The sequence below is a fragment of the Podarcis raffonei genome, chromosome 10, assembly GCF_027172205.1.
Source record: "Podarcis raffonei isolate rPodRaf1 chromosome 10, rPodRaf1.pri, whole genome shotgun sequence".
NCBI classification, from domain to species: domain Eukaryota; kingdom Metazoa; phylum Chordata; class Lepidosauria; order Squamata; family Lacertidae; genus Podarcis; species Podarcis raffonei.
This window is the reverse complement of record NC_070611.1, coordinates 2,137,860-2,156,233: the sequence shown is the minus strand read 5'-3', so window position 1 is coordinate 2,156,233 and position 18,374 is coordinate 2,137,860. Positions and strand designations below refer to the sequence as shown.

The window sequence follows — 18,374 nt, the reverse complement described above, 5'->3', positions numbered from 1 at the left end:
TTGACTGTCAAGAGCCTATTGCAGTCAGCTTTGTAAGCTTTTGTAAGAAATGACTGGTGGATGTAATCTCATTTGGAAACTGCGGTGAAATTAAAAAGAAGTTCAATTTACATAGATTATTAAGAAAGAGAAATGACCAAACAAGAATGTAATTACTATCATGCAAAAAGAGAAAACCAGCATTATGAACTGTGTCATTTGAAATTGTATGTGAAAATATATATTATTGAAGAACACGCAATTAAATATCTGTTCCAAAGAGTGTCCTGCTCCCAGACCCTCCATAACAACAGAGTCCATGTAAGGTACCATCTACATAAGAATTTCAATTGAAATTAAGAGGATGTAATATTTTTGAGGAATTGCTATACTCCAGTTCCAATCCCCACTAGAAATCAATTCTAGAACAGCCCCTGGCTGCTCAGGCTGCTCTTCAGACCTCTCCGCAATGAGGAGCCTTGGCAAGACAGGGCTCTCCAGGGAGGCAAAGCTTCCGAGGGCCTTCAGCAGAATGTCCTGAGGAATCCTCACCAGACAGGCATGCTAAAGCCACCATGAGGAGAAGCCAGCATAGCTGGGGCAAGGCTTGCTTGTGTATCCGTGCCCCTGCCACCTCCAGAGTTTTATGATTAATCCTTTGGGTGCTGAGACTGATGTCTGAGCCTTAGTGGTTTCTTATGGCAGAAAAACGTGTTTAAAAATTTATATGGAACAGTTTCCTTCCATGTGTCCAATATACCTCTGTCATGTTTTAGTGGCAAAGTTAAGAGAATGAACAACTTCATCTTGAGCATGCCAATTTTACTTAGCCAGGAAAAGGGCAAATTTGCCCAGTGATTCAGCTTTCCTAAAATTACCAGCTGCTCCCAAATAATAAATTTGGATTATTACCCTCCCTGTACTATGAGATCTAAATTATTATGGAGCTGAATCCCAAGTTATTGAGTTGGTTTACAGTGCAATTCTATACACGTTCACTCAGAAGTAAGCTCCACTGGATTCAGTAGGGCTCCTTTTCAGGTAAGATGGTACAAAATTACAGCCTAAAGATTATTTGAGGCAGAGTATTCTTTAAAAATACTATTTACCACAGGTTTTTCTATATTAACATCCATTCAAAATGGTTTTTGTCTTGTCTTGTAACTGGAAATTAAGCTGAATTAAGAGAGAAAATTTGAAAAAGTATTGAAAATGATTTTTTCAGGTGGGTTTATGCAAGTGTCACATTATCAACAAACAGACAGATCTTCATATCCTGTTTTACCAATAAGAATCCCAGTAACTTCCTTATTTGTTCCAATTTAAATTACTATGAGTTCAAAGACTAGAACAAATAATGAGGCCATCAAGTTTAATTGCACAACCAAGTAAATAAACACCATAAGATCTACAGATGAAGGGCGGTATACTACTACTAATGATGATAAAAATAATAAGTCCTAACTGAATGGTCTGCTGGTTGATGCTTCATTTCCTCTTGCCATGTGGCTGAAGCAATGGAGCTGCTCCATGTGAGGGAATAATTAATATATGAACTTTGGCTAAGATCATGAGAAAAATAACATCCTTAGGTTGCAAAAGCATTCTTCCATTGTGTCCTGCCATTGTGTCTATAAAATCTTATTTCAGAATCCTTCACTGAAGACCGGTGTAAGGTAAAGGTAAAGGTACCCCTGCCCGTACGGGCCAGTCTTGACAGACTCTGGGGTTGTGCGCCCATCTCACTTAAGAGGCCAGGGGCCAGCACTGTCCGGAGACACTTCCGGGTCACGTGGCCAGCGTGACAAAGCTGCATCTGGCGAGCCAGCGCAGCACACGGAAACGCCGTTTACCTTCCCGCCAGTAAGCGGTCCCTATTTATCTACTTGCACCTGGGGGTGCTTTCGAACTGCTAGGTTGGCAGGCGCTGGGACCGAGCAACAGGAGCGCACCCCGCCGCGGGGATTCGAACCGCCGACCTTTCGATCAGCAAGCCCTAGGCGCTGAGGCTTTTACCCACAGTGCCACCCGCATCCGAAGACCGGTGTAGCTCCTGTTAAAGTAAGATACATAGCATTGGATGCTTGGTCACTTGTGTTCTCCCAATTCTTCATAGGTTTGTAAGTGTAGAATAATTTGGAAGATGACACACATTACAGCATAAACTCTGTAAACTCTGGTTTGGGAATCACCAGGGGACCCATGTGCACTTTAAGATGACACAACAGACCACAACAAAAATAACAGAGAAAAATACTGAGGAGGCAGAAGAGCCTTTGAAATCCCCATCACAGGGTGAGAAAGCAATGCTGTTTAGCATTTTAAATTAAAGCTTAAAATGAAGAGTTGCTTTCCTCTTCAAGTGGGACAAGCAGCTGCAATGAAAACCTTGGTGCGGTGTGTGGTTCTCCCTCATGCATGAGTACAGTGTGTTGTTGCAACACAGCCGCTAAGACAACTTCAGCTTTAATCAGAAGCCTCTCAAATGCTCTTCCACTTAGTGGCCATATGGTATGAAAACATGATGAATAGCTTCCTTATTTGTTCCGAGGAAAGCAAAACCATCCTGATCCACACAGTCAACATAGTTCCAAGAGCCACTCAAGTAGAGGAGGAATAAGGTTAATGACTAGATGATCCTCAGAGTCCCTTCCAACTCAACAATGCTGTGAAGGTGTGTCAATTTTTGTTCCGTGTGGGGAAAATATCCTTAGACACTTACACATTCAGTAGCTTGATGTTATCCTGTGTGGTACATGAAGGAACATCATGTGCTGTTTGTGGTAGAAGCATCAGAAGTGGCAAAGACATATTCAGGGCATAAACCCCCATTCATCCGATTCACAGGCTGCTCTGCCAGGAGAACAAACTCAGTGTTTACTTTCAAGCACTTCTGTACATTCCATAACTTGGGTGCTGCCAGTGCAGCATTTCAGGACTGAAGTGGTAGCTTTGAACATGAATGTTTACACCTCAGTTCTGCAGCATTCAGATACATCTTCTCTTTTAGACTGCCTTTCTGTTCTAGTCCTTCTCCAATCTCTTTCCCCTAGTTTTTGGTTATTTTCTGTTAAAACAGTAAACTTGTTGTTGTTTTTTAAAGATTTTTATTAAGATTTTCAAATTTAATACAATAAAAAGAAAAATCAGAAAGAAAAAAGCAAAAAAGTTTAAAAACACATAAAGTTCACAATACTTATTTTCAGTAACATATTTCCCTGACCTCCTCATACCTCCCCTTCTTGTATTCCAGTTCAAATTGTTAGTTCAGCAAATCCTTATCCATAATTTTAACCTATTTCTATACCCTATTTTTTTCCCCCATATCGCATTACAGCTAGGAACCCATTAATTTCTATCCAACATCATTCAACATTCATTAATTTTACAATATTTCTGTAAATAGTCCTTGAATTTCTTCCAATCTTCTTCCGCCGACTCTTCTCCCTGGTCACGGATTCTGCCAGTCATTTCTGCCTTCTGTTAAAACAGTAAACTTGGATGGATGACACTGAATTAGACTCTCATCTTCACTGGAATTACTTTATGGATTAAAAGCCTCATCAAATCCAGCATTCTTTTTTGTTATGTGTCCCAGTTATTGAATGCTCCCCCAGGGGACCTGCATGGAACACTGTTGGATGTATTTTTCGCACCAGGTGAAGATATTTTTTATTTCCTTAGATCTCTCTCTGTCTCTCTGTCTCTCTCCCCCCCCTCCCCAGTTTGGCTTCTCTGCTACTTTATCATTGATTGTTTAGCTTATTTCATTGCTTAATGTTGCTCATTCCACAGCTTGCATGGAGGGAATATCTATCTGTCTATCATCTATATCTATCTATCATCTATATCTATCTATCATCTATCTATCTATCTATCTATCTATCTATCTATCTATCTATCATCTATCTATCTATCTATATCTATCATCTATCTATCTATCTATCTATCATCTATCTATCTATCTATCTATCATCTATCTATCTATCATCATCTGTCTGTCAGTCTATCATCTTTTACTCTCATCTTTTACTCTCTGTCATATTTTACTCTCACCACCACAGATGGGGTTTGAACAAATATTTGCTGCTTTGTTTTCAGGGCACCGAAAATGGAGCTTAGGTCTTCCCCCTCAAGTTGTCTGAGAGCAAAGTGTCCAAGTGGACACAAGTTTCTCTAGTCCAAGTGAAACATCATCAACCTCACTTGTTCCTGTTAAGATACTTAACTGTTAGCTCAACATTCATTTTTGACAAAGAAACTGTTAGCTATAAATGCAGCCCATCATGTGGGCTTTCTGGTATTTAAAGCATAGGAGCCAATTCCTAGGGGTCAAGGTCCCTTTGCCCCCCCCAAAAAATATTTGAGGGGTCCCCCAGGGTTGATGGGCATTGCCATTCAAATGGTGTGTGTGTGCTGTGTCATGGGATTAATTATGTGAGGCAGGGCATACCTGCCACCCAAATCATTTATTCAAGTTGGCAGCCCTGATTCAAAGAGCCTGGATACCAGTAAGTCAGCTGTTGAGGAGATTTTAATAAGAAACATTCAATAAATGGCATTGGTAGAGTGCACTAACATCACAATGTGATTTTGTTGTTGTTATTTAGTCATTTAGTCGTTTCCAAGTCTTCGTGACCCCATGGACCAGAGCACACCAGGCACTCCTGTCTTCCACTGCCTCTTGCAGTTTGGTCAAACTCATATTAGTAGCTTTGAGAACACTGTCCAGCCATCTCGTCCTCTGTCGTCCCCTCCATCTTTCCCAACATCAGGGTCTTTTCCAGGGAGTCTTCTCTTCTCATGAGGTGGCCAAAGTACTGGAGCCTAAGCTTCAGAATCTGTCCTTCCAGTGAGCACTCAGAGCTGATTTCCTTAAGAATGGATAGGTTTGATCTTCTTGCAGTCCATGGGACTCTCAAGAGTCTCCTCCAGCACCATCTACATTACTCCATCAAAAAAGGAATCAGGTCTTCATAAAGAATCATTAGCAAAGCATCATCAGCATTGTCCATATGGGACAGACATTTACACCCAGCCTCTGTTGTTTGCCTCCTCCAAGAAAGTGCATCCTGATTGTACTAAATTGTGGTAAGGCTCTATCCTGTCCACCTTCTTCCTGAAAATAGTGAGCTCATGAAACTCAATAACTTACTTTTCCATTCACCAGATGTGTTTTTTTCAGCAACTGTGCCTAGTACCTACCTTTTGCCTTAGGCACAAGTTCAGAGATGTGATGGGGTGAAGGAGAGGGAAAGATGTTACCTTTATGCCCTGCTGGTCACTACTGGAAACAGTTGGAAGCAGAGTACTGGATTTGGTGGTCCTTTGGTCTGATGCACAAGGTTCCTCACATAGTGAATTCAGTTGCAACTGAAAACTAGATGCAATCAGGCACATATATTAGCTCTGCCACCACCCTAAAGTTGCAGCTGCTACTACCCTCGCCACCCAGGTGCCCTTCAGCAGTCAGACTGTTTCTTGCTTACATCTGTACTTCCCTGTCACCATTTTTGCAAATAATATGTCTGGTTTCCATGAGTCTCCCCACTTTGCCTCGCTGTTCACAACTCATTCCCCGCTGGGTGTGTGTCTCAGAGCCAGCATGTTTGCTACACACTTGTTCCTATGCTGAGTTTTCCATGCTCCCTTGAACCTGCCTCTGCAGCCAAGGCGGGAGCTCCCAAGTCAAGTGCCATCCAGGGTTCCTCCTCTCTCCCCCCCACCCTCAGGGAAGAGCATCACTTTCTGCTTCATTTCCTAGAAAGAGAACAGGACTCTTTTTATTCTTTTTTCTGTGTGCAAAAGTCGCTGTGACATTCATTACTGTGCTGGCTGGAACACGGCAGAGATGAAGTGGAAGCAAGTGCTTTTTTGTTCCTGCCTCATGGCTTTAGTGCTTCTGATTGGTATGTATGATTTGCAATAATAACTACAAGGAAAGGCTGAATTTCAGCAAGGAATAATAGGGCAACAAATGGCAGCATTTGTCAGTTTAATGGGATGAGAGAGACTGTAGTTTTCCCATCAAATCACCAAATGCTAAAAGATATTCAGTTTCTAGCTACTACACCAGCAATACTGCTTTTAAGCTATGTCCAGGATATAGACTAGACCTTAGTGCATTTGCTATCCAAGGCATGTTAAGAAGAACAATTATCTTTGCCATGTTATAATATAGCAGGTAACAGTTTTAAAAAATCACCTGTGATTTTCTCCAAGATTCTGTACTTACTCTCACTAAATCCAAAACTGGGTTTATACTTCACCTTCTCTAGTTCTTGAAGAAGGTGGTGCCGTGGCTGTGGAGTCCAAGAAAGCAGCAGCTGGGGAACTCAGCAAGGAAAGTAAGTGGGGATATTCAATTTTATTAATTAACTGGCTTTGGAAAGGGATAAGACAATATAAACAAGACACATATTTACTTTAAACATTTTTGAAAATAAATAACCCCCACCCATTTCTCACCAGTGGTCAGGCTCCCTTATTTTTCTACTTCCAGGTGTTAAAAAGAGAGTCTTCATGAAGGAATCAGATGCCTCTAACTTTTTCAAGAAAAGAGGCAAAAGATCTACCAAGACCAGAGACGAGCTCAATGGTGAGACTGTTTGGAAGCTGTTTACGGAAAGCTGTGATTTATTTAATGTTCCTTTAATCTCTTGTTTTTTGGGCACATTCCTAAATTGTCTGCCACGCTGTGAAATATTTATTAACTGATCAGTGAAGATTAGAACAGGCTCCTTACTCTTCTGATTTTCATATTGAAAGACACATGTATGCAGTGGTCGCCACTATCCATTTATCTGATTGAATACGACTACTCTAGAGTAATAGGCAGTGGGATGTCAAAGACTGGCACATGGGTGGGGAGGAGTGATAGTAGAAGGCAGCAGGAAGAAAAAATAAGAAAGTTTGCTTGTGTAAGTCAGTACTTGAAAAACTCTTTGTAGCTGGGGTTTTCATTTAATTTCTTAATACGCATATTTATTGGCTGCATTTCTAAATTAGCTAAGTTGTTGCTTTGGAAACTGAAATGTATTTGAAAGTATGAGATGTTTCTTAATTAGTTTAAACCACATGGTGGTCCAGGGAGTGATTAGGAGGACAGAGCGGGAGGTGCAGGGCATGCTGGTGAACTCAAGGTACCTGAGTGCAATGCAGAGACCTGCTCTGTCTCCTTCTGCAGTTTAGGGAAGAAGCTGAACAAGCACAGGCTTGGCCACGTTCAGACGTTATTTAGCTGTTAATCCTCTTTGCCCTCATTGGAATTAGACCAGAGTAGTCCACAGATAAAAGTATTTGAATTTGTATTTGTATATGGGGAGCAACTTTGGCCTTTTTGTGTTTGTCCCTGCCTTTTAATCTGTTGCCTTCTAATCTATTACGCCAGTTGAGTACTGACAGGGTGTGCAAAGACAGCTTTGCGTGCCCCTTGCATTCTTAAGAAAAAATCTGACCCAAGTCGTATGCAAAAGCATGCAGCCAGGCACCAGGCAATTGAAAATTTTCTTGTGCATTTTCCTGGTTCTGCAAAAATGTGCAGAACCAATATGTCTATAACTAGACTCCATCATTCAGGAGTGTGCAGGAAATAGTTACATGCACATTCAGAAGTAGTGGGTGTGGAAAGGGGAGTGACAGGAAATGATGATTGATCTACCCACTCAGGAATACAGAACAAACATCTGCAAACATGAGTGGAGTGGTTTGGAGCCCAGTTCACCCCAATTTACTAGATTATCTCTGTTTTGGGAAAACCTGATTTTACAGAGGGGGGAAAGCACTGAGATTGGTGCTGTTTGATAGTCATGTGGACTATGCAAATTAAATGGTAACACAGCTGCAAGCACACCGGAAACTCTGGGGTGGGCAGGCCTGCAAGACCAGTTCCAGCCCTCCTTGGTAGAACCCTAAACAGCATTCATAGAAATGCACACCTGACTTCATTTAAAGTAATTATTTAAATAGTAATATAATTTTTTATCTGTAGTGTACACTGGAAGCAGTACTGTCAGCAATTGATCTTGCCTTATAGAATCATAGAATCATAGAGTTGGAAGAGACCACAAGGGCCATCGAGTCCAACCCCCTGCCAAGCAGGAAACACCATCAGAGCACTCCTGACATATGGTTGCCAAGCCTCTGCTTAAAGACCTCCAAAGAAGGAGACTCCACCACACTCCTTGGCAGCAAATTCCACTGTCAAACAGCTCTTACTGTCAGGAAGTTCTTCCTAATGTTTAGGTGGAATCTTCTTTCTTGTAGTTTGGATCCATTGCTCCGTGTCCGCTTCTCTGGAGCAGCAGAAAACAACCTTTCTCCCTCCTCTATGTGACATCCTTTTATATATTTGAACATGGCTATCATATCACCCCTTAGCCTCCTCTTCTCCAGGCTAAACATGCCCAGCTCCCTTAGCCGTTCCTCATAAGGCCTTTGACCATTTTGGTTGCCCTCCTCTGGACACGTTCCAGTTTGTCAGTGTCCTTCTTGAACTGTGGTGCCCAGAACTGGACACAGTACTCCAGGTGAGGTCTGACCAGAGCAGAATACAGTGGCACTATTACTTCCCTTGATCTAGATGCTATACTCCTATTGATGCAGCCCAGAATTGCATTGGCTTTTTTAGCTGCCGCGTCACACTGTTGGCTCATGTCAAGTTTGTGGTCAACCAAGACTCCTAGATCCTTTTCACATGTACTGCTCTCAAGCCAGGTGCCACCCATCTTGTATTTGTGCCTCTCATTTTTTTTGCCCAAGTGCAATACTTTACATTTCTCCCTGTTAAAATTCATCTTGTTTGTTTTGCCCCGTTCTCCAATCTGTCAAGGTCGTTTTGAAGTGTGATCCTGTCCTCTGGGGTGTTAGCCACCCCTCCCAGTTTGGTGTCATCTGCAAATTTGATCAGGATGCCCTTGAGTCCATCATCCAAGTCGTTGATAAAGATGTTGAATAAGACCGGGCCCAAGACAGAACCCTGTGGCACCCCACTAGTCACTCTTCTCCAGGATGAAGAGGAACCATTGATGAGCACCCTTTGGGTTCGGTCAGTCAGCCAGTTACAAATCCACTGAGTGGTAGCATAGTCAAGACCGCATTTTACCAGCTTCTTTACAAGAATATCATGGGGCACCTTGTCAAATGCCTTGCTGAAATCAAGGTAGGCTACATCCACTGCGTTCCCTTCATCTACCAGGCTTGTAATTCTGTCAAAAAACGAGATCAGGTTAGTCTGACATGACTTATTTTTCAGAAATCCATGCTGACTATTGGTGATCACAGCATTCCTTTCTAGGTGCTCACAGACTGTTTGCTTAATGATCTGCTCCAGAATCTTCTCTGGTATTGATGTCAGACTGACTGGGCGGTAATTATTTGGGTCCTCTCTTTTCCCCTTTTTGAAAATAGGGACAACATTTGCCCTCCTCCAGTCTGCCGGGACTTCGCCTGTTCTCCAGGAATTCTCAAAGATGACTGCCAGTGGTTCTGAGACCACATCTGCCAGTTCTTTTAATACTCTTGGATGCAGTTCATCTGGCCCTGGAGACTTGAATACATCTAAACTAGCCAAGTATTCTTATACTATCTCCTTAGTTATTCTGGGCTGTGTTTCCTCTGCTGAATCATTTGCTCCAAATTCTTCAGGTCGGGCATTGTTTTCTTTATCGGAGAAGACTGAGGCAAAGAAGGCATTGAGGAGTTCAGCCCTTTCTGTGTCCCCTGTTTGCATTTCACCATCTTCTCCTCTGAGTGACCCCACTGTTTCTTTGTTCTTCCTTTTGCTATGAACATACCCATAAAAGCCTTTTTTGTTGCTTTTAACCTCTCTAGCAAGCCTGAGTTCATTCTGTGCTTTAGCTTTTCTGACTTTGTGTCTACACGTGCTGGCTATTTGTTTGAATTCCTCTTTGGTGGTTTCCCCCCTTTTCCATTTTTTGTACACATCCTTTTTAAATCTTAACTCAGTTAAAAGTTCTTTAGATAGCCACCCTGGCTTCTTTAGGCACCTTCCATGTTTCCGTCTCATTGAACTCCCTTTCCTTTTAGTATTACTCACCATGGGATCTCACCCAGCACTTCCCTAAGTTTTATGAAGTCGGCTTTCTTAAAGTCAAGAAATTGAGTCCTAGTATGCTTGGCTGCTCCTTTCCGCTGTATAGTAAACTTCAGAAGAGCGTGATCACTCGTGCCTAATGATCCTTCCACTTCTACCCCACTAACCAGGTCATCAACATTGGTTAGGACCAGATCTAAAATGGCTGTTCCTCTTGTTGCTTCTCCCACTTTCTGGACAATGAAGTTGTCTGCAAGGCCAGTGAGGAATCTGTTTGACCTTATGCTCTTGGCTGAGTTTGACATCCAACAAATATCCGGGTAATTGAAGTCCCCCATTACTACTATCTCCCTTCCTTTTGCATGCTTGGCCATCTGTTCCAGGAAGGCATCATCTATGTCCTCCGTTTGGCTTGGGGATCTATAGTAAACTCCCACAATGAGGTCTCTGTTATTCTTCTCTCCCTTAATTTTGACCCAAATCCTCTCACTTTGGCTTTGAGGTTCTAAATCTTGGATCTCTTCACAGGTATACACATCCCTGTCATATAACGCCACTCCTCCTCCTTTCTTGTCTGGTCTGTTTCTCTGAAATAGATTGTATCCCTCCGTTATTACATTCCAATCGTGGGACTTATCCCACCAGGTTTCAGTGATGCCTATTATGTCATATTTAGTTTGTTGTACCAAGAGCTCAAGCTCATCTTGTTTATTTCCCATGCTTTGCGCATTAGTGTACAGACATTGAAGTCCATTAATCATTCCCCTGTGTCTCTTATTTAAGGATTTTTTCCTCCCACCACTAGGTCTGCGTGCTGTTTGCTCCATTTGGTCTATGACATTTAGATGATCATCTTCATCAATTGATAGACTCCTACCTTCAGGAGCACTGTCTCCCTCCCCCACATTAGTCAGTTTAAAGCCCTCCTGATGAGGTTTCTGAGATTTTTGGCAAAAACATTCCTCCCAACCGTTGTGAGGTGCAGCCCATCGCTTGCCAGAAGTCCATCTTCAAGAAACTGCAGTCTGTGATCTAAGAATCCAAACCGTTCCTGTTTACACCATTTGCGAAGCCAGCTGTTCACTTCAACTATTTTTCGCTCTCTCCCTGGGCCACGTCGTTCAACTGGGAGGACAGATGAGATGACAATTTGTGCATTTAATTGCTTCAATTTCCTGCCCAGAGCCTCGTAGTCTCTTTTGATCTTCTGGAGGCTATTGCTTGCAGTGTCATTGGTTCGCACATGAACCAAGAGGAAGGGGTATTTGTCAGTGGGTTTTATGATTCCTTGCAGTCGTTCAGTTACATCTTGAATCTTAGCCCCGGGGAGACAGCACACTTCCCGAGACATCTTGTCAGGCCCACAGATCACTGCTTCTGTTCCCCTCAGTAGGGAATCCCCTATCACCACTACACGCCTCCTCTTAGGTTTGATCGGGGTTCTTCCGTGAGCTGTTCGTTCCAAGGTCGCCTGCACATTCCCTGAGGACTGACTTTGCTGCTCGTCTTCATATACCTGATCGACTGTAATGAGGGAGAGATCCTCAAATGGAGTTTGCTCTTCGTCTTCCATGCTAGGGGAGAGGACCTCAAAGCGATTGTGTATTTCTAAACAATCAGAGCGAACCCTGGGCCTCCTACTTCTTTGAGTCACGTTTCTCCATATATCTGGCTCCTGTGTTGGTGAACTAGCCTCCTTCTCAGGGGAGTCCCCTGTCTCCTCCTTGGTGGAGACAGTGTGCTCTGTTACTTCCAAGAAGAGCTCCAACTCTCTAATTTTTTGGAGCGTAGCTACACGTTCCTCCAGTTGCTGGACTTTGCCTTTTAAGAGGGCAATCAACATGCAATTGCTGCAGGTAAAGCTGCCTGCAACCTTTGGTAAGATTGCGAACATTGCGCAGGAACCGCAGGTGACTGCAGCTGTTCCCTCCCCCTCCATCTTGAGAACGTGTCGTTGGGGGTGGCTACAGCGGTCCTCCATCATAAAAAGTGTGAAGACAGGCAAATAACTCCCCCCCAAAAAAACCCTAGGCCTCCCCCAACAAATGTTTGAGACTAGCTTCCCTAAATCTAAAAGATGGATCGAACTGCGCGCGCCGCAGGGAGAGCAGCTAATCAGCCACAAAGAAACACACACACAAGAAAACTCTTCTAGCAACCAGGGCTGGCTCAGACTCTTTTGTCACCCCTGGGCAGGCAGCATTTTGCATCCCTGACTCCTGCAGTTTTTGTCATTAGCTTAATAACACAAAGGGAGTTGTGTGCAGCACTTTCCCAGGGCTAGCAGGCAAAAACATGCGTGGAGCGTTTGGGGCAAGCAGCCAGACTTGCACACAAAGGATAGAGTTGGCACCCACTCTGAGACACACGCAGGCCGGACGGCCCCTCCTGCATTTCACTTTCTCACCACTCCCAGGACATTTAACAGCTGGAAGTGACCACCAAACATGACCCCTCTCAACATAGAACTTGACTGAGACAATAATAAAGACAATACTATCTCTTTCCTTGTGAATCACATTGATGGAGCACTTAAAATGCAGGAAACAAAAGCCAAACGTGGTTGATCCAATGTGTCGCATGTCTTTCCAAAGTCAGAATTCCATTACTGGCATCCCTCCACCACTGCTTGCTATCCTCAACTCAACAACCCATAATACTTAAACTGAACAACAAAAAATACACAGGATCCTTGCTTCTTGGCACCCATCAAGAGTTAATGGAGTGTGCCTCCAGGGCCAAAACCAAACTGCTGGAGAATTACAGCACCCTCTGTGGCTGCAGAGGCAGATGACTTGTACCTGCTGCCTCCCACATTCTTTTTGCTGCATTTGCAACACCCAAGTGACCTTTCTGGGGTGCAAGCTTGGGCTGTGTGTATGGAGGTCCTGGGCTGCCCAGTCGACAAACCCCCCCTTTCAGCCTCTCTGGTGGGGTCCAAAGGAAAACAGAGCAAGTCTTCTGGCACCAGCTGGGCTGCAGGAGTTGCTGGAAGGAGGCAAACCAGGCGCCATCCAACCGTCTTACACAGGATCCCTGAAACAGTGTTCGTTCTCCTTTTGAATACTTTTGACTTCACAGAGCGATGCTCCTTGATTAAGAGCAGCTGAGTGGTGCAGCTGGGTGCAGTGCCTTGGACAGGCCAGAAATCCTCATCTAGTAGGATCTTCCTACAAGATAGTGCAGGCTAGCAAGAGAGGAAAGTTTCCATTCCCTCTTCTGAGAACCTCACTCAGAGCAGAGGTGAGTCTCTCCGTTGGGCATCTTATGCAATCTACAGAATCCAGGGGTAAAGCTTTTTCTGGACTGCACTACTGCAGAATACAGTTGTGGGTTTGCGTGTTTATTACTCCCCACCCTGTTTACTTAAAAGCACAACAGCACCCAGCATTATCAGGGACTCGGGGAGAAGGTTAGGCTCAACTTTTCTCCCTGAGATGCTACTTATCTCACATGAGGTATTTTCTGTGGGGCAGCAGGCAGCCAAATAAACAAAGACCTTAGAATATCAAACAGCAGTGAACCTTTCTGTTGTTAATTGCACTTTCTGTTAATGATCAGCTGGGGAGATGAAGGGGATGGGTAGATTTCCTCAAGTGCAGGTATTCCAAACTCACAGAATCACCATCAGAGGCACCAAAAGGCCACCCAGTGCTAAGTCCCTGGCTCAGAGTGGAACCACTCACACCCTGAACTCACTCAGATTACCCCCCCCCCCCCCACAGCCCAGAGCAAATTATGTTGATAACAGAGCACAAATGTACAGAAGATTTTGCAGACCAAGAACCTCATGAGGATGAAAGTGAATAATGCAAACTAGCTGCTTGCTGCAAGCAAAATAAGGTGACTAATTTTGAGGCTATAAAACATCACCAGTTTGGATTCTTTTTGCCTATTTGGTCTAAAAAACACGTTAATTCTTGCTACTTCAAGGGGTGGGCTTTTGCACTCCTTTTTAGCTGGATTAACTCTTAAATAGTTGGGGTTAATCCAATAATTGGATAGCATTAATAAATGTTATTTTTCTGTTTTAAAATAGAAAAGCATTTCAAGACTTGCAGGTGGCATGTGAGCTGGAGGCTTTCCATTCTTGCTCTATAGTTAAGCACTCGAAGGCTTACAGTCAAGGGAGATTTATAGGACATTTAGATTGAAGTGGCTCGGTGCAACAAGAGCAAAGCATCCCTCAGTCCCTTTTCAGGCCTGCTGGCTAATACTCTGCTCATCTTTCAATACAGCCGAGACCCGCCAGATGCTGGCTGCTGACGAACAAAGGAGGGAATACTATGAGGAGCAGAGGAACGAGTTTGAGAACTTTGTTGAGGAAGAGCGTGATGGTAAGACCACAGGGTTCAGCAACAGAAGCAAAAGGGGTGTCATGTGTTTTCCATGCTTTGGGTGCACACTTGATCACTGCAAGCGCCACACTCCACAATGCAGAAAAATGCATGTGCTGATATCCTCGCAATCTGCGGGGGACAATGAAGAACAGCAAGGTTTGGGGAAGTGCTACTGAACCCTTTAAAGCAGAGGTGATGAACCTCTGGCCAAGTCTGGACGGCTGCAGTTTAACCACCTGTGCCCTAAATAAAAACCTCATGGAGTCTTCCTTAGCTTGTGAATTCTGGCTTGCAGTGACGACAGAAGGTTTCTTGTGAAATGCAAGTGATGTTAAGAAAGAGAACTTTCTTTGCTTTCAGGATAATGTTGCAAAAGTCTCCATTTCATGAGATCCTATCTGTAGTTTTGAAGAGAATTGTTCTTAACATGTGAGTTACTTAATACCGCTAGGACACACACAACAAACTCCTTCTTGTCTCAGGTTGCCAATTGTTCTGATTTTGTGAGCGTCGTTCAGCAGAGGACAATCATGTATTGAATATTTTTTTAAAAAAACAAACCTTGAAAGCATATTCAGAGGGAGGCAGAAACAGTTTGGGAAACGTATACTAAATATGGAAATGAACTTTCTAAACTATGGCACACGCTTCTCAAGAGCCGTTGGGTCCCCAGATCCTGTGCAGAGGCTGGTAGCCACTTTGTCAGCCAGGCAGGTGTGGCGGCTCTGATCTAATTCCCTTTCAAAACAAGTATTTGGATGGAATTTTCCAATACTGTCATCTGAATGTAGCCCTTTTTCAGGCCCCATAAAAAAATGCTTTGCATTTCCTGCCCCCCCTGCCCCAGCCTAGCACAAGCCCTCCAACATTCCCCTGATGAAAATAAGGACATTCTATTCTACATCAGTACAACTGCTAGTTAGTTGTATTTATTGATTTGGGGTTTCCTTTTCCCCCTCAGGCTTCCCTAAATGCACTTCATAAGTTCAAATATTTCTGTGCTTAAAATACTGCAGTCTTGTGTGTTTCCTCTAATAACTTTTGTACTTGACCAGGAGAAAATGCTCAGGCAGTGGTTCTGATGTAGAACAGAATGTCCCTATTTTCATCTGAGAAACGTTGGAGGGTATGATAAAAATCATGCTATCAGTTCCATCTTGGTTGGTGCTCAGCACTGACTGAAGGCCTCACAGTTGTTTTTAAATGCATAGGAAACCTAGTAGGAAAGCAAAACCCCCAAAAGGCGAGGTATTCAACAAGCCAGAGATGTCTGTGTAGCTAAAACGCGCCATTTAGTTCCACCTTTTGAGATGGGTTTGAGGATGTGGACAGGACACAGCTTAACCACAGTCCTCTTGACCGGAGTTTTGTTGTGAGAGGGGATCCCCACTTCTTTGAAGGAGGCAAGCCCTATCTGAGCCCAGGGGGTAGTAGATAACTAGCTCTCAATTGGGGGGGGCAGTAAGTTGATTGAGAGGGTGGTGGGTGGACAACTGCCACTTGGATGAAGCTGAGTAGCCAGATACACTTAAGCTTCTCATTAAAATGGGAGAATTAAATTCAGCCGACTCACTCTTTTTAACACAAGTCCAACATATCATTCCCAAGCATGATTTTTGGCTGACTTCCTTTAAACTCCCCGGTCCCATTATCTGCTTTGGAAACTTCCCTCCGTTTCAAAAGTACGGTAGTATGTTGTGCAGCATGTTGAGGAACTTAGTCCAAACCTTCTTCATTGCAAAGAACTAAGCAGGGCTGTGTGGTTTTTTGGATTCTGATTTAATTTACTGTAGTAACAGTTCCTCAAGAAATACAAGTTACATCATGGGTTCTGGCATAACACGGAGGGGCTTCAGAAACCCTGGAGAGAGTAAAAAAATCAGTCTGAATTGTTGCCTTGTGCTTTGCTTGCTCCTCAGCCACAAATGAAAGTACTTCTTCCTATACATATTTTTTCCTACCTAGTAAATCATGTTGCTTTTAACCAGACCACCACATCATTTCCTACCATTTCCACATTCGGCAGGGAATGCAAATATGGGAGGAAGTTTTCCATCAAATTTTGTTTTCTGGAATTCCAAGTGCAGCCCCAACTGAATGCTGCTCTTTGCATCCAGTGTGTCTTCCTGGTGTGTCAATACATCCAGATATTTTTCCAGAGGTGCCCTTTTCCTATAATGGTGGATACTCTTGACATACGCTGATACTGCCAGATTTCTAGATATTCTGAAGCTGGAAAAGGGGAGATTCATCTTACCCTCAGTTTTTACTACTTAAACGGCACATTCCTATGCTTGTCTCCTCAGATGTAAGCTCCACTTAGTTCAGTAGGGCAGGAATTGGATATGCAAACCTTAGAACATGAAAGCACGTACATCAAATTGTAATGTCTGCTGTCCTTATTGAAAAGGATAGTTTTAACTTGGTATACAATAGTTAAAGATAATGTAAAATCTCAAAATTGGAAGACCAGGAAATCATAAATAATCAAGAGCCTCATTGGTTTGAAGGCCTACAAATAATGTACCGTATTTTTCGCCCTATAGGACGCACTTTTTCCCCTCCAAAAATGAAGGGGAAATGTGTGTGTGTCCTATGGGGCGAATGCAGGCTTTCGCTGAAGCCTGGAGAGCGAGAGGGGTCGGTGCGCACGGACCCCTCTCGCTCTCTAGGCTTCAGGAAGCTCTCCGCTTGCAGATAGGCTTGCAGATAGCAGCCTGTTCTGGGGGCTGGGGAAGCTCGGGCTTCCCCCGCCCCAGCCCCGTGCCTGGAGGGGAAATATTTTTTTTTCCTTTATTCCCCCCCCCCAAAAAAACTAGGTGCGCCCTATAGGCCGGTGCACCCTATGGGGCGAAAAATACGGTATGTTAAAAAGCTGCAAGATTTCATTTAGAAAAAACAAAACAAAACGTACCACTGGCAATATTTTGTATCTTTTTTCTTTTCTAATTAATATATTTCTGTAAGGAGTAAGAAATAACTTTTAATCTTTTATTGTAACCCTACCCAGTCATAGAGAAATACTGAAAATGTTAGATATTTAATTTATAGAATCACAAATATTAATAGATTCGGAACCTATGACACTTTAATTGACCTACAAAATATCTTAGGACCTATTAGGAGTTATTTTTTTACATGATGAGTACTGCAAGGGTGCTAAATATTAGAGATCAGAAATTCCATTTCAGTTAGAATAAAGATTAGGTCTATCTCTGTTGGAAAAAAACTACATCTTTGTAGACCCTGTATGGGGATTTACTATAAAAAGGTCCTAGATAAAATCCAGACAATGTCTGCTAAGAGGCACTATTAGCATGGGAAGCAGCAGGCTTTGTGACCTCCACTCTGCCGGAAATTTTCACGGATCCCCAACTGTTCCATCCCCCCACCGACTCCTAACTTCCCCTCTCTACACCCCCCCATTGAATTGTCATGGATCCTCTCTTGTAGATGGTTTTATGAATATACAAAAGGAGTTTCCCCCTGAGGTGAACAAGCAACAAACAAACAAAACCAAGCCAGAACGTGGGTCATGTTCACCACCAATGATTTAATTTTACTTCTCTTCCCTCTACAGAGCAGGATGAGAGAAGCCGAGAGCAGATTGAGCAATGGCGCCAGTACCATTATGATGGTCTCTACCCACCGTACCTATATAACCGGCACATTGTCTAGGGCAGAGAGGAAGAGCGGGGAACACAAAACAATGAAAATGGGAAACCCCTGCTGAGCGTGCGATTGGCAGGACTGCCAGCAAGGCAATATAGATGAAGTCATGGAAACATGACTGATCCCCTCTCCATGGAACCTGTTTCACCAGGGCTTCAGCTAGTATTGAGTTGGCTCATAGGTGCTGCTTTGCTTTGTATCATGAAGCGCCGGTACGCCGCCACTTCCAGTCCTTGGAGCAAAGGCCAAATCGCTGCGGGCAAAACGGGATCTTTTAGACCTGTGCATATCTGAACAAGGGAGCAAAGGGAAGCGAAACCCCTGCTTAG

The 18,374-nt window shown here is 43.4% G+C and overlaps 1 protein-coding gene across 1 annotated transcript; it reads left to right on the top strand.

Moving 5' to 3' along the window:
- Positions 1–4,619: 4,619 nt before the first annotated feature.
- Positions 4,620–18,076, top strand: UCMA (upper zone of growth plate and cartilage matrix associated). Its single transcript, XM_053405758.1, has 5 exons — positions 4,620–5,888; positions 6,258–6,326; positions 6,482–6,577; positions 14,272–14,370; positions 17,954–18,076. Exons 1-5 carry the CDS (start codon positions 5,831–5,833, stop codon positions 18,049–18,051), a joined length of 420 nt encoding a protein of 139 aa, XP_053261733.1. The 5' UTR covers positions 4,620–5,830; the 3' UTR covers positions 18,052–18,076.
- The last annotated feature ends 298 nt before the right edge of the window (positions 18,077–18,374 follow it).